At 36.2% G+C, this 13,647-nt stretch overlaps 1 protein-coding gene across 1 annotated transcript in view; it reads left to right on the top strand.

The window, feature by feature from the left end:
• Positions 1 to 13,647, top strand: part of KIAA0825 (KIAA0825 ortholog) — a 355,397-nt gene that overhangs the window by 67,935 nt on the left and 273,815 nt on the right. The window contains exon 11 of the mRNA XM_012644751.1: positions 9,103 to 9,213. Within this exon, the coding sequence (XP_012500205.1) occupies positions 9,103 to 9,213 (111 nt within the window). The remainder of the gene's footprint in view (positions 1 to 9,102; positions 9,214 to 13,647) is intronic.

Genomic DNA, 13,647 nt, shown 5'->3' with positions numbered 1-13,647 from the left:
TAACAATTTTGATGTACTTTTGATTTCTGGTTAATTCGATTCAAATTTGTAATGATATAGAAGTTGAAACAGATTTTTTTTTTCTTTTTTTTTTTGAGATAGAGTCTTGCTCTGTCACTCGGGCTAGAGTTCAGTGGCATCATCATAGCTCATTGCAACTTCAAACTCCCAGGCTCAAGTGATCCTCCTGCCTCAGCCTCCTGAGTAGCTGGGACTACAGATGTACACCACAACACCTGGCTAATTTTTCTATTTTTAGTAGATATGGGTCTCACTCTTGCTCAGGCTAGTCTGGAACTCCTGAGCTCAAGCAATCCTCCCACCTCATCCTCCCAGAGTGCTAGGTTTACATGTGTGACCCACTGTACCCGGCCTTGAAATAGATCTTATAATAAAACATCAATACCATTTTGTTTAAATCCTCCTCTAAAATTATCACTTTTATCTTGAAAGACTAAATAATTGTATAGTTTTTGTTTCTTGATAGTAAAAAATTCACATATTTCTATTTCTTAGGATAAATAGGTAAAGTGTTCCTTTTTATAACATTCCAGTAAGAGGATATATAAATTTTGATTTTCAGTGAATTTGAGACTTTTGTGTTAGATATTCTGAGAATAATTAACAGCCTTGATTTCAATTTTCCTATAATTTTCACCTACTCTGACTTTCAATAAACCCATTGTTTACAGATTGTTCCTTCTAGCAACCCAAGTTAAAAACTACTTTTAGAAAACTACTTTCAGAAAGGGGAAAAAACAGTGAGATAAATCACCATACGGTTGAGATTATATACATAGTGGTTCATAATCATAAAAAGCTCAAGTCTGAAGCCTGTAATAAATCCTAGGAAACTAAACTGATTTACCATAGATGAAAAAATTGCTATGCTCTCAGTTCAATGGGTCATTTCATCTAAGAGGAAGGACCTGTGAAAATCAGGAACAAAGTTGATAAATTTCATGGATTGGTCATGGTGAGCAATATTGAATTTCATGCTTTGTCACAGATGAATTGAAAAATTTTAACCCCCCAATGCATTTGTAAAACAAATAAATTATTATCAAAGATTGCATATTTTAATAATAATAATGTAGCATACATTCATTATTGTTAACCTATGGCCTTTTGATACATTTTTTAACAACTATGCAAGTACTCAAATCTCTGTGATTTGTGCATTAGATATTGCACTGTAACCTCAATCAGCAAATTTAAATTGCTAATTTTAACCAGGATTACAGAACATTTTACACCAAGCACTGCCTCTGGTTTTTCTTAATATAAAACATAGATAGCTATAATGATTTGAAACGTGAACAAAAGTCTGGGCCCACTTTAATTCTTTCTTAATATTTCTCAGTTCAAAAAAATTTCACAAATTTTATCAATTCATGTTGATTTAAATTTTATGATTTTTTCCTGGACTGTAAATCTAATCTTTGAAATACATTTTTTCCTATTGACAAAGGAAATCTACAGGGCAGCATGTTTTTCACCAACTAGGGAGGAATATATGTGTTACAAGAATGCTATTACTGACTTACTGAGCTTCTTTTTACAGCCAGGATATGAAGTTGTCATAGTATTAGTATTTTAGAAAAAAATTGTTTCTCTATCTCACATTAAAATATTAAACCATATAGTTTGAGAAATTGGTGAAAAGTAACAATCAGATATTTATACTATTGAAGTTTTATAAATCGTACCTGACATTTGTCACTCTGCGTGATATGCCCTTTTAAAAGGTGACTGCCTTTATTTCAAGTAGTTCTGACAGATAAACTGAATGCATTTTTCTTTGTAAGCTTAGTGTAGGACCACCAAATCCCAGGGCAGGCATATATGATTTTAAAGTCTTTTCAGGAAGAATGAAACCTGTTTGCAAAAATGTGTATTCTTTTTTAACTTGCCTTTGTAGATTTCTGTTAGAATGTTGCAAAAGGAATACTTTAGGTTTGTTCTCCAGGGAAAGAAAGCTGCTGAAACATAAAATATTCATCATGTACTTTCCAAAATGTTTATCACTTATAGGTCCTTTTGTAAAGGCGGTAAAACTGTACATTCAGAAACATATTCACATGCATGTTCATACACATACCCACACAAAAGTTTCATATGTTGCATTTTGTGTGCCTAGACTATTAGTTTTTGTTTGTGTATAGCAAGTTAAAAATTATTTGCTGGAATCTTGGGTAAAAGCAATTTAATTTTAATTCAACAAATATGGTTGCCTCCCTAGCCCCTATCTTAAAGCGCTAGGGATACAACCTAATATCTACCCACAAGCAATTTAAGAAAGTCTGATAAAATTTTTAATGTTAAAATTAAATAATAAATTTATATATAGCCAGATGTTTTGATGTGTTATATCAAAACTCCTAAAAATAGAAACTTTGTGAAAGTTGACTGTTCCTAAAATTTAATAAGATGGAAGAATGGGATTTCAGTACAAGTGCCAACATAGCAAGCAAAGGTGGGGGTCATCAGAAAAAAGCCAGAATGTTGATTACTAAGCCAAGGAATAACAGATTTATCTTGAGGTACACTTGGTGTCACTTATGAAGCTTTTGAATCACAAAATTCCAAGGTATTCCAGTGATGTGTCTATAGTTGTATTTCAAACTGTTATATCTTTTGAGGTTATGGTCTTACCTGTTTTTTGTTTGTTTGTGAATATATTGAACTAAAACATCGATACCTCAAGAGTGGCTGGCACACTTTGGAAAACAGTTAGGCAGTTCCTCAAAATGTTAAGCATAGAGTATGCTTATGTAAATTGTTGAGAATATGGTCATGTGACCCAGCAATGAAAACACATGTCCACACAAATATTTGTATAGGAATGTTCATAGCAGCATTTTTCATAATAACACAAAGTGGAAGCAACCCAAATGTACATCAACTGGAGAATGGGTAAAGAAAATGTGTCATATACATACAGTGGAATATTATTTAGCAGTTGTAGCAAGTACTGCCATGTGCTACGATAGGGATGAACCCTCAAAAACATTATGCTAAGTGAAAAAAGCTATACACAAGAGTCCACGTATTATTTTATTCCATTTATAAGAAATGTCCAGAATAGGGAAATCCATAGAGACAGAAAGTAGGTCAGTGGTTGCCAGGGGCTGAGGGGAGGGAGAAATAGGGAGGGACTGCTAATGGGTACAAGGTTTCATTGGAGGATAAAATGTTCTAAAATTAACTAGTGACAAAGGTTACACAACTCTGTGAATATAGTAGAAACCACTTGTATGCTTTAAATGGGTAAATTTTGTGGTATGTGAATTTTATAAAACATTAAAAATGAATATAGACTGAATGGAAATAAAATCAAAATATTTAAAATGTAAAAAAAAAAAGTGTCTGGCAGAATGCAAAATGATCCAGAACGTAAAGTATCTTGTCTCAGCCATTTTGTTTAAATTCAATGATTCCCTTTGTCCACCTTCTTCTATTTTTAAGGGGAAATCTCTTTTAAAAAAAAAATACAAAATTAAGCAGCGTATGTGCGGTCCTAATAAGATCAAACACTGCAAAAGAACCAGTCATTAACTTTGGAGAAGCCTGTGCCCTGACTCTCACTGTCCGGCTGCTGCTGTACCCTGGGTCCAGTCTTGTTCTTTCTCTCTACCATATGTCCTGTTCTCAACCTGCCCTTTGGCTGTGCACCACCCACGATGGCTCTTCACAGATGGTCCTTTCAACTAAGCAAGTTCTGACAATATCTTCCTTTCATTCATTCTTTTTTTTTTTTTAAACTATGTACCTACTATGGGCCAAGCATTGTGTTGATCATTTTCTAACTTCAAAGAGTTATTTTCATCATGAGAAATTCAAGCCAGGGGGCAGGAAAAATGTGGGGAGCCACATTTTCCTCCAAATGTATTACCTTGATCTCTCTTAGTGACATTTAGGCAACTTCTTACAGCCTCAGGGGTAATGCTTGTTTTTGAAAGCAAAGCAGTGACTTATAAATTCTGTTTAAAATCTTGAATTTTGTTATTTCTACATATTCATAGTTAGTTGTCTATGATTTTAGAAAGGCTAAACGTGTCCTCAGTTATCCCAAGATTTCCAGTGAGGTCTCAATAGTTGCGTTTCACACTAACTCTGCTTTTTCTAAGGCTGTGGTCTTCTCTTGGTATTTTTATTTATTGAGTACTTCCAATGGCCCAGGCACCGTGGTAGGCATAGATGATGCGAGAAGTCTGACCTGACCACTCCACCCCCATAAAGCTTACATCTTTGGGATACCTTAATTCCACCATGGAGGCTTAGCCCATTAGCATCCTATTATAAGACCCAATTCTCCTGGGAGGGTAACCAAAAGCTGGGTGGCACAAAAGAAGCATAAAACCCAGCTGATTTTTTTTACCTTATCAATTGTTCTCACTTTTGATGTGCATTGGGTCTATCTCATTCTAACAACTGGCTACAGAAGCCCAAGGAGCCAACCAGTTTTGTTAAAGAACAAAGGAAGGAGGGCAGCATAAGTGTAGATCAGAAAACCAGGAGAAAATAAATTTAGGACAGAGTGCTGGCATGGTCAGCCCTGTGGCAGTGTGATGCTAAAGCCAGGGAAGGAGCATGAGCTCGTTGATGAAAGGGCAAAGGCAAGGAATTTTCCCAAATTGACTTTTTTCCCCTTAAGCAAAGCCATCTTTACAGTCTGTTAATTTGGGAATGTGAAGAAATGTATTCGGCTTCAACCTATAGACAATCATTTATTTTTAAAGGAGTATCTAAATTTGCTTGATATAGTAAATTCTTTTATGTCTTGTGGAAAATATTATTCTATGGCTCATATGATTGTATTTTACTCTCCACTATGAATTATTTAGAGCATCCTCCCTTTTAACTGTATACCAAAACATCATTAGAGGTTATCTAATAGCTAGCTCATCATTTCATTCTCCCATTGAGGCTTGTGGGCCAATTTTCACCCTGTTATACTCTCCAGAATAATGGAACTAATTTGGGATCTTGCTGTGGAATTAAATGCTCACACAGATCCCACTGCCTTTGAGACCATAAACATCTGCCATAGTACCTCTCATAGCCAAATAACCCTCACTATAACTGGTATGACTGAGAGACTGTCAGTAGAATAAAAGAGTTTAGGTACTGGCAGAAGTGTTCTGGTAAATACTGTATTGCCAGTGGCTTGTAGTCTAAGAAATTTTGGCACCAAATAGCCATTCCATTATTATTAGATCCTGCATTATTTTTTCTAGTCTTGAGGATCAAACTGTAGCTAGGCAACCATTTAGACTATTAGAAATTTCATGTCAGCTTTGAAATAAGCAGAGACCTTCCTAAGAACTATTTGCAACTATTGTCATCATATTGACATCATATGTATGTTGAGCTCTTATTGTCTGTGAGGCACTTTGCTAAGTTTTTTATATAATTACTTCACTTAATCTTCATGCTGACCTTGTGAAGTGATTATTATTTTAATCCATATTTTACAAATGAGAAAACTGAGGCTAAATAAATTGCCAGACAGCATTATCTATCTAATAACAGCACAGCCCAGATACAAACCAGGCTGTCTGGCTCTGGTGCTCCTGCAGGCATCCATACACTGCCTCTCAATAACCATCAGCGACCTTATCCTTGGGATATGGAGCAAATAAAAAAAAAAAGCAAATGTAAAAAGATTGGAGATAGAGTTAAGTCCTATGAAGAAATAAAGCAAAATAAGGGCATAGAGAAGGGAGGGGTGGTGAAAGGGATGTATTTCAGACACGTAGTCAGGGAAGACATTGTGGAGAAGGTTCTGAGGTAGAGGGCATTCCAGGTACGGTATTCATTCTTGGAGAAATGAGGTAGCCCCCAGATAACTGGACAAATGGGGATTTATACTCAAAGAAGTAGGTGGAAAAGTAGGCATAGGCTCTGCTACTATATCTCTTTGTCCACATCCTCCAGTCTCTCCTGCTCGCCCATGAAGCCCTCCATGTCTGTCCCATCCTCTTCCCCCAGGCTTTCTCTTTTTTGAGACTGCCTTTCTCTCCAAACTCCTTGCTGCATCTACTAATCACATTACACCAGCACCTTCCTCTTCCTGACTCCCTTGCTGTCGCACGTCCCTCCCCCATAACCTCCCTTTCTTGACCTCTCTATCCAGACGCTGGTACACTGCTGGAGATTATCATTCGACTCTCCTTTTGCACCTTTTGAAAATCTCCCTATTCATCCAATCTCTAGGCAGCTTCTTCTTCTATCCTTCTTCACTTTGGTCAACCCCCTGACCTTGCCCCATCGCATTGTTAGCAGATGGCCTCGAGCCTCTACTTCTCTGTGAAAATCCAGACCATCATGAATGCACTTGAACTTCTCATCTCCATTCTTAATAGCTCTTTTGGTCCCTACTCACCTCCACATCCTTTGATTGGTCTCTGATCTATGCTTCCCTTTTCCCAACTAAAGCAAATATTTTCACCTGACCTCTTGATCACATTTACCTCCTACTCCATGGCATTTTCTATCTCCTGGCTCCTTCCTCCAAGCATCTGTATTAAAAATTACCCCTCCTTTACTATTGGGTTTCTTTCCTAAAACAGTTTGCACTCATTGTTTCCACGTTTATACCTACCATTCACTCAATGCACTGCAATTTGACTTCTACTCTCTTGCAGGGGTGGGAAACCTGCGGCCTTGGGGCCATAAGTGGCCTTCCGGATCCTTGAGTGCGGCCTTTTGACTGAATCAAAATTACAGATTCGGTCAAGGAGCTGCAGTTGGGTAACTGGAGGGCCACATGTGGCCTTGAGGCTGTAGGTTCCACAGCCCTGAATGGATTCTCTTTCTCTTACCCTCTTTGCAGCTTTTAATACGATTGGCCATTTTCTCTTCTCTTGGCTTCCCACACATCACCTTCTCCTATCTCTTTGCCTACTTTGATTATCCCTTATTGGTTTCATTTGAGTGTTTCTTTTTCTCACCCCTTCCCTTAAATGTTGGTGTTTTCCAGAATTTTGTCCTTGACCATTTTTTTCATCTTATACTTTGTTTGGGTGAATTCATTCATTCCTATGGCTTCACCATTACGCTGATGACTTTCACATTGGTATCTTCAAACCAGATATCACTTGTATGTACTAGATCAGTAAATCTAAATTCTTATTGTGTGTCTCTCTTTGGATGTACTTCAAATATCTGCAGCCCCTTCAACATACTTAAAACTAAATAAAATACCTGCAATTCATCCTAGGATTTTCCCTTTTCCTTAACTTTCTGCTTCTATCTTCCCCTTCATGCCATCACCAAGTCCCTGTCATGAGAAGATGAATATTGTTAGTTCTGTTAATTTAACATTTTTTATATTTGTCATCTACTTATATCCTCTTCTGACTGGTCTACTGCAATGTCATTTTCATTGTCTCCCTTCTTCCTCCCTTCATCTCCTCCAATCTGTTCTCCTTACTACTGCCAAAGTGATTTTTATAAGATATAAAATTTCTGGTATTATTTGCATGCTATAAACTCTTCAGTGATCCCTTATTGCTGCTACAAAGTCTAGACTCCTTAGAAAACCATATCTGGCCTAGCTTCTGCCTGCCTTTCTAGCTCACAGTGGAATGCAAGGAGTGGAAATAATATAGCCTGACTTTGAAGGCTATTTAAGGAATTTTTGTTTTGATCTAGAATTTAGTGAGAAAAAAAATGGCTTTCAATGAAGAAATGATATATTAAAAGTCCAAAAATGTTCCAAGTATATTTATTTAGATAATGCTTGGCCCAGCAAGACAACCAGGGGAGAGAAGGGTCAAATTTGGAAAGTGTGAGGATACAAGAAGCAAGATGTGGAGTGAAAAGATAGGGATGGGTTTTCAAAATCAAATTCTGTTCAACATATCATTTAGTATCAGAAGACACTATTTCCTGTGTACTATATGTAAAGAGATATAGTGCCACTTCAAACAATTCCATTTCTAAAATGTTCCCCGTCATCACTTTGAACTCTATGTAGGCAAATATAGTCTCCTGTTATAAAATTTTTATTAGCTAAACTATCTGCTAAAGAATTTATGTAACAAATCCTTCTTAATGTCAAGGTTTAGAGTTGATTTGATCTAACCTAGAAAAACATTACGGCCACTTGCCAAAGACGGTTGTAGATCAGGTATTCTAGCCAAATTGTTCTAATTTTGAAATCATAATCATATATTCACAATTAAGTTCTTCTTTACAAGTCCTCTTTAGACCTTTAGGAGCATACCAAATTAATTTTAACATCTCACTTACTGTTTAGTATTTATAAATCACTTTAAAGATTAAAAAGAGGTACCTTCAGCCAAACATTTTTGCATTAGTGAAGCAGATATGACAAAATATTGGCATTTATTGGATCCAAGTTGAGGAGGATATAATGGGATATCTAAACACTACTTATGGGGATATAAGTATTAATAGTATTCATTGTACATTCTTTATGCATTTATCATTGATGAATTTTATAATGTGAGATTTAAAAAAATAAATGATAATGGTATTGTTACACTTTCCCCAAGTGTAAAGATTGTTATATGGAGGCTCATAAAGATCCTAAGTCTTAGCTCATGGTTTTTCGTGGCTATACTGACTTGCCTACCTGGCCCCCGAGTCACCTATTAACATTAATTTCAAATGGATGAAGTGGATGCAATGTCCTTTCTAGCACAATATCATTTGTGTAAAAATCATTAACTGAGGCTCAGTGCAGTGGCTCATGCTTGTAATCCTAGCACTCTGAGAGGCCGAAGCGGGAGGATTGCTTGAGGCCAGGAGTTTGAGGCCACCCTAAGCAAGAACAAGACCCCATCTCTACCAAAAATAGAAAAAAATCGGCTGAGCATTATGGTGTACACCTGCAGTCCTGGCTCCTCAGGAGGCTGAGACAGGAAGATTACTCGAGCCCAGGAGTTTGAGGTTGCAGTGAGCTATGATGACACCACTGCACTCTACCAGGGTTGACACAGTGAGACTCTGTGTCAAAAAAAAAAAAAAAAAAATCTTTAACTGAATACTAAACAAAAATAAAAAATTATTTCTGTGGTCTTCATATTTGATGTTTCCTGTATATTCTGAAATAATTATTTGTTTCCCTAGGACTTTTCAGCATGGCATGGAAAAATCTGCTGCAGATTCCTTAAAATCATGTTTTAAGCAACCATTACACTGGATTTCTTGCATATCACATTTCTACCCTACTTTACTCAGGTGAGTAAATGCCTCTAAATGCCATACTATCTATAATTCTATGATTCTTTTCAAAGTTTAATAGAAACTTTTATCTGTGAATGTAAATGCATCTTACAAAAAGAACTTACAACTTATTCACAATAGGCAGATAAGTAAAGAGTATTATTTCTCTTTTTTAAGCTCAAGAATTTAAGGCACAGGTCTCATAATCATTCTATTGGCTTAGAACTTTAGTGATGTAATGGAAAACTGTAAATTTTAAAAATTTAGTTCTGTTTTAAAACACATTCTTCTTGATCTATGACTGGAGATTTGACAGTTCTTCGGCCAATTATCAAACACAGACAGCAAAATTGGATAATTCACGTAACTAATTCAGAGCCTTAGGTAGAAGCTGGGAGAGAAATAACTTTTAAAATTATGAATAGGATCTTTCACTTATATTATTTAATTAGCAGTGTTTAAAAAGAAGAAAAATCATTTAAAGTATGAAATGTACTTCCAGAGTAATCTGATGACATTTTGTGGCATTATATGGAGTGGCAGTTTGATTCTTTGCTAAATATATCATTGGAAAATACCTTTCCTTGGTATCTGAGAATAAAAATATCATGTATAGCTAAAGGAGGTATAGTTAATCCCCATACATTCTTGGTTCATCATAGAAATACACTATCAGCCATTTCACCATCTAAGTGACTGACTGTATCACTCTCTTGAGGAACAAAAGTGCCGCCCATAAATAGAGAGTATGGAAACCTCATACACAAAATCTCTATAGACACAACAATCACATACTCCTTGCCTACTGTGTGCCTATCCCCATATGGGTAATGAAGAATCCAAAATTAATAAGACATAGACCCCTTCAAGGACCTCAATATGTTATTACTACACTTACATATAAAACTTTGTCAGCATCTCTGATTAATTCCTTATGATTGATTCCTAGAAATGGAATACTCTCAATACACTGTCATCTTGCATATAAATATATTTTATACCATTAGACGTTAAATAGCCAACTCTTTAACGTTCATTATTGAACAAATAACAAATTAAACAACTGGATCTCTCATAGCATGAGTTAAGCAAACTGTATCATTCACTTAGGATAATGGCCTCTAGTTCCATCCAAGTTGCTGCAAAAGACATTATTTAATTCCTCTTTATGGCTAGTTAGTATTCCATGGTGTGTGTGTGTGTGTATGTGTGTGTGTGCTACTTTTAGTTTTTTGAGGAATCTCCATACTGTTCCATAGAGGTTGTACTAGTTTACATTCACACCAGCAGTATATGAGCATTCCCTTTTCACCACATCTGTGTTAACATCTATTCTTCTTTGACTTATTAATAATGGCCATTCTGACAGGGGTAAGGAGGTATCTTGCTGTGGTTTTAATTTACATTGCCCTGATGATTATTGATGTTGAGCATTTTTTCATGTGTTTGTTCACCATTTGTACATCTTCTTTTGGAAAAAAATCTGTTCATGAATTTTGCCCATTTTTGGTGGGGTTATTTGTTTTTTTCTTGCTGATTTGTTTGAGCTCTTTATAGATTATGGACATTAGTCCTTTGTCAGATGCTTTAACTGATTTTTATTGCCTGCCTATTTTGTATCTGGAACCATTGGAGTTATCCCCCTTTAGGCATAGCTCTGTAAGACTTCTGCCTCCAGGCCTGCTCAGTTCAACTCCACTAGAGGCATGGGAAATCAGCATAAAAATGGATTTGTCTTTCAAATAGCTAATTCTTATATTTAGCTTTTTTTCTCCTTTCTATATCTAAAGCAAGTGAAAATGCAACAAGAAATTTCTTTCTTTCTGCTTCTATTTAGTAATCAATCTCCACTATTATCCTAACACAAATATTAGAACATGGGATAACTATTTAGCCCATAGTGCAAATGCAATTTGATGCATGCTTTCTGGAGGGCAGTTTAGTATAATAATATGTATCAAAAACTTAAAAATATTTTTGCTCCTTTGTCTAGAAATTCCATTTATAGGAATCAACTATAAGGAATTAATCAGAGTATTAGATAAATCAGTTACGGGATAACCATATGATAGACTACTGTGGAGTCATTAAAAGGGTGGATTTTGAAAAATATTTAATGACATAGGGAAATAATTATAATTTATAGTTAGTGGGAAAATACAGGTTAGTAATTATGAAATCATCAAAGTCAGCCCAATTTTTAGACGGGTGTGTAGACACAGTGCCAAGTGCTTCACATGATTATCTCCTTTAAACCTCACACCGGTTCTGGAGATAAGTACTCATGTGCTTCTTTTATGGAAAGCAAAGCGCTGTGTAGGTAGCAACTTTCTGGAGAGAACAAAACTGGAAGGCCAGGCTCTGAAGCCAGGCCTGTTCCATTCTGAAGCTCAAGCTCTTGACAACTATACCTCCACCTTTCAAAGGGAAAGCAGTTCAGGGTGATTTTAACAGGTGTGCATGAAAAATCATTCCCTGCACAAATAAAATTTTCAGTTATTCATTATGTAAAGTTTCTTTTTATGGTTTAACTTTTCAGGGCCTCTGATATGCTGGTGTGTAATGTTTATCCCTGCTATGGTTTGAATGTGTCCCCCAAAGTTCATGTGTTGTAAACTTAATCCCCAAGGCAACAGTGTAGGGAGGTGAGGTCTAATGGACCTATGTCATGTGGGCTCTACCCTCATGAATGGATTAATGTCACTATAAAATTGGCTTGTGGGAATAGGTCCACCTTCTCTTGTCCTTCCAACTTCTGCCATGTGAGGATGCAGCAAGAAGGCCCTCACCAGATACTGGCACCTTGATCTTGGACTTACAGCTTCTAGAACTGTTGAGAAATAAATTTTTGTTCTTTATAAATTACCCAGTCTGTGTTATTTTGTTATAGCAGCACAAAATAGACTAAGACAGTCTCCAAGGGAGGGACCTAGTATGCAGATTCTCCAAACTTGCTGGATAAGAGAACTCTTTTTTCCCAGGGAATGAACAGTTATTGGAAGGTGGGACATAATTCGGAGGTGCTTAACTATGCTATACTACCATATATAGAGTATAAAAAAAGTGTGTACAGAAAACAAATATTGAAAAGATGTTTACTGGAGGGTTTATAGTTTTATCTCTGGGTGGTTTGCAAGTGATTGCAAAGTGATTTTAATTTTCACTCGTATAGTTGTTTATATTTTCCAAATTCTCTATAATTTAACTTTAAAATAAAAAACTTTTAAAAAAAGTTTCTTAGGTTGTTTTTTTGTTTACATGGCTTAATCTGTAAAGATGATTTCTAGCTCTGCACCTCTAGCTCTGAGTGCTTACCTGTATCCCAAAACTATATGTCCAGCTATTCATATTTCTTGAAAGACCCACTGTATTACTGGAAACCCAATACGATGTCCTCAACTGCTCCTTCCTTCTCCTCTTCCCTCATCCCCCACACAGGGAGCCTTTTCTTTTAGGAGCGACATCATTCTTAAATGCCTCCAGAATAGAATCTTGATCATGATTTCCATGTTAAGCTTTTTCTTCCTCTATTCTTAGTCTATTATCATGTTCAGTTGATTCTTCCTCCAAAGTTCTCTTAGAACCACCCCTTCTCTCCACCCTATTATAACAACCTTAGTCCATCTTACTACTATTTAACGTGTTTAAAATACTGTTTTCATTATGTCTCTCTCCTGTTCATAAACCCATAGTAGCTTCTGCTTCACCCACACTGTCTCTCCTGGCTTATTTCCTAGAGTACCCAACAGTTTTTTCTGCTCCAGTTAAGTCAGTCTCTGCATGTGTCTTTAAGACTCAGTTATTTCATATTTCTTAATTTTCAGTTTGTTGTTTATTCTTGGCTTCAGGCCTTTATTTATGTAGTTTTATCTCTTAGAACACCTTTGGTTCTCTACTGTGCCTTTCTCAATTCTCCAGGCAAGGTATGGTATGAGCATCCCCCCACTGCCACCACAAAGTGTCGTATTTTCTGACAATTATTCTTTACTAGGCCCATACAATCTGCTTAGAAAGATCTGACCCATGTGATTTATGATCCAAAGTGCTCAGAGCAGTGGTACAATCAGAGGAACCCAGGGCAGCAATAAAAGTACTTTCAAAATTGAGTTATTGATTTGCATTTGTTAGACATTGCAATGGGGATTCCTAGGCCACCATCATATGACCTTAAAAATGTCACCTTTCCCTCTGTTTCCCTTACCTGTATCAGCTGTCTCTGTGAGTGTTCCACCCCCAAGTTATCCTTCAAAACTTGATTTTTCACCTTAGCAACTAAAATGAACTATTCAGGGAAATACAGGGGTTGGATGATGATAAACTAAAACTATATTAGAGAAGGGAAGGCTGAGAGGAGAAGTGACTGAAATAGTTAATATTATAGAGGATCTTAACAGTTTATTAATCTATTGGCTTACTTCTTTATACCTATACATTGTTTCAGAAACAATT

This window comes from Propithecus coquereli, unplaced genomic scaffold (assembly GCF_000956105.1).
Source record: "Propithecus coquereli isolate 6110/MARCELLA unplaced genomic scaffold, Pcoq_1.0 Scaffold22, whole genome shotgun sequence".
Lineage (NCBI taxonomy): Eukaryota > Metazoa > Chordata > Mammalia > Primates > Indriidae > Propithecus > Propithecus coquereli.
Note: the sequence above shows the minus strand (reverse complement) of the source record. Positions and strands in the feature narration are given on the sequence as shown.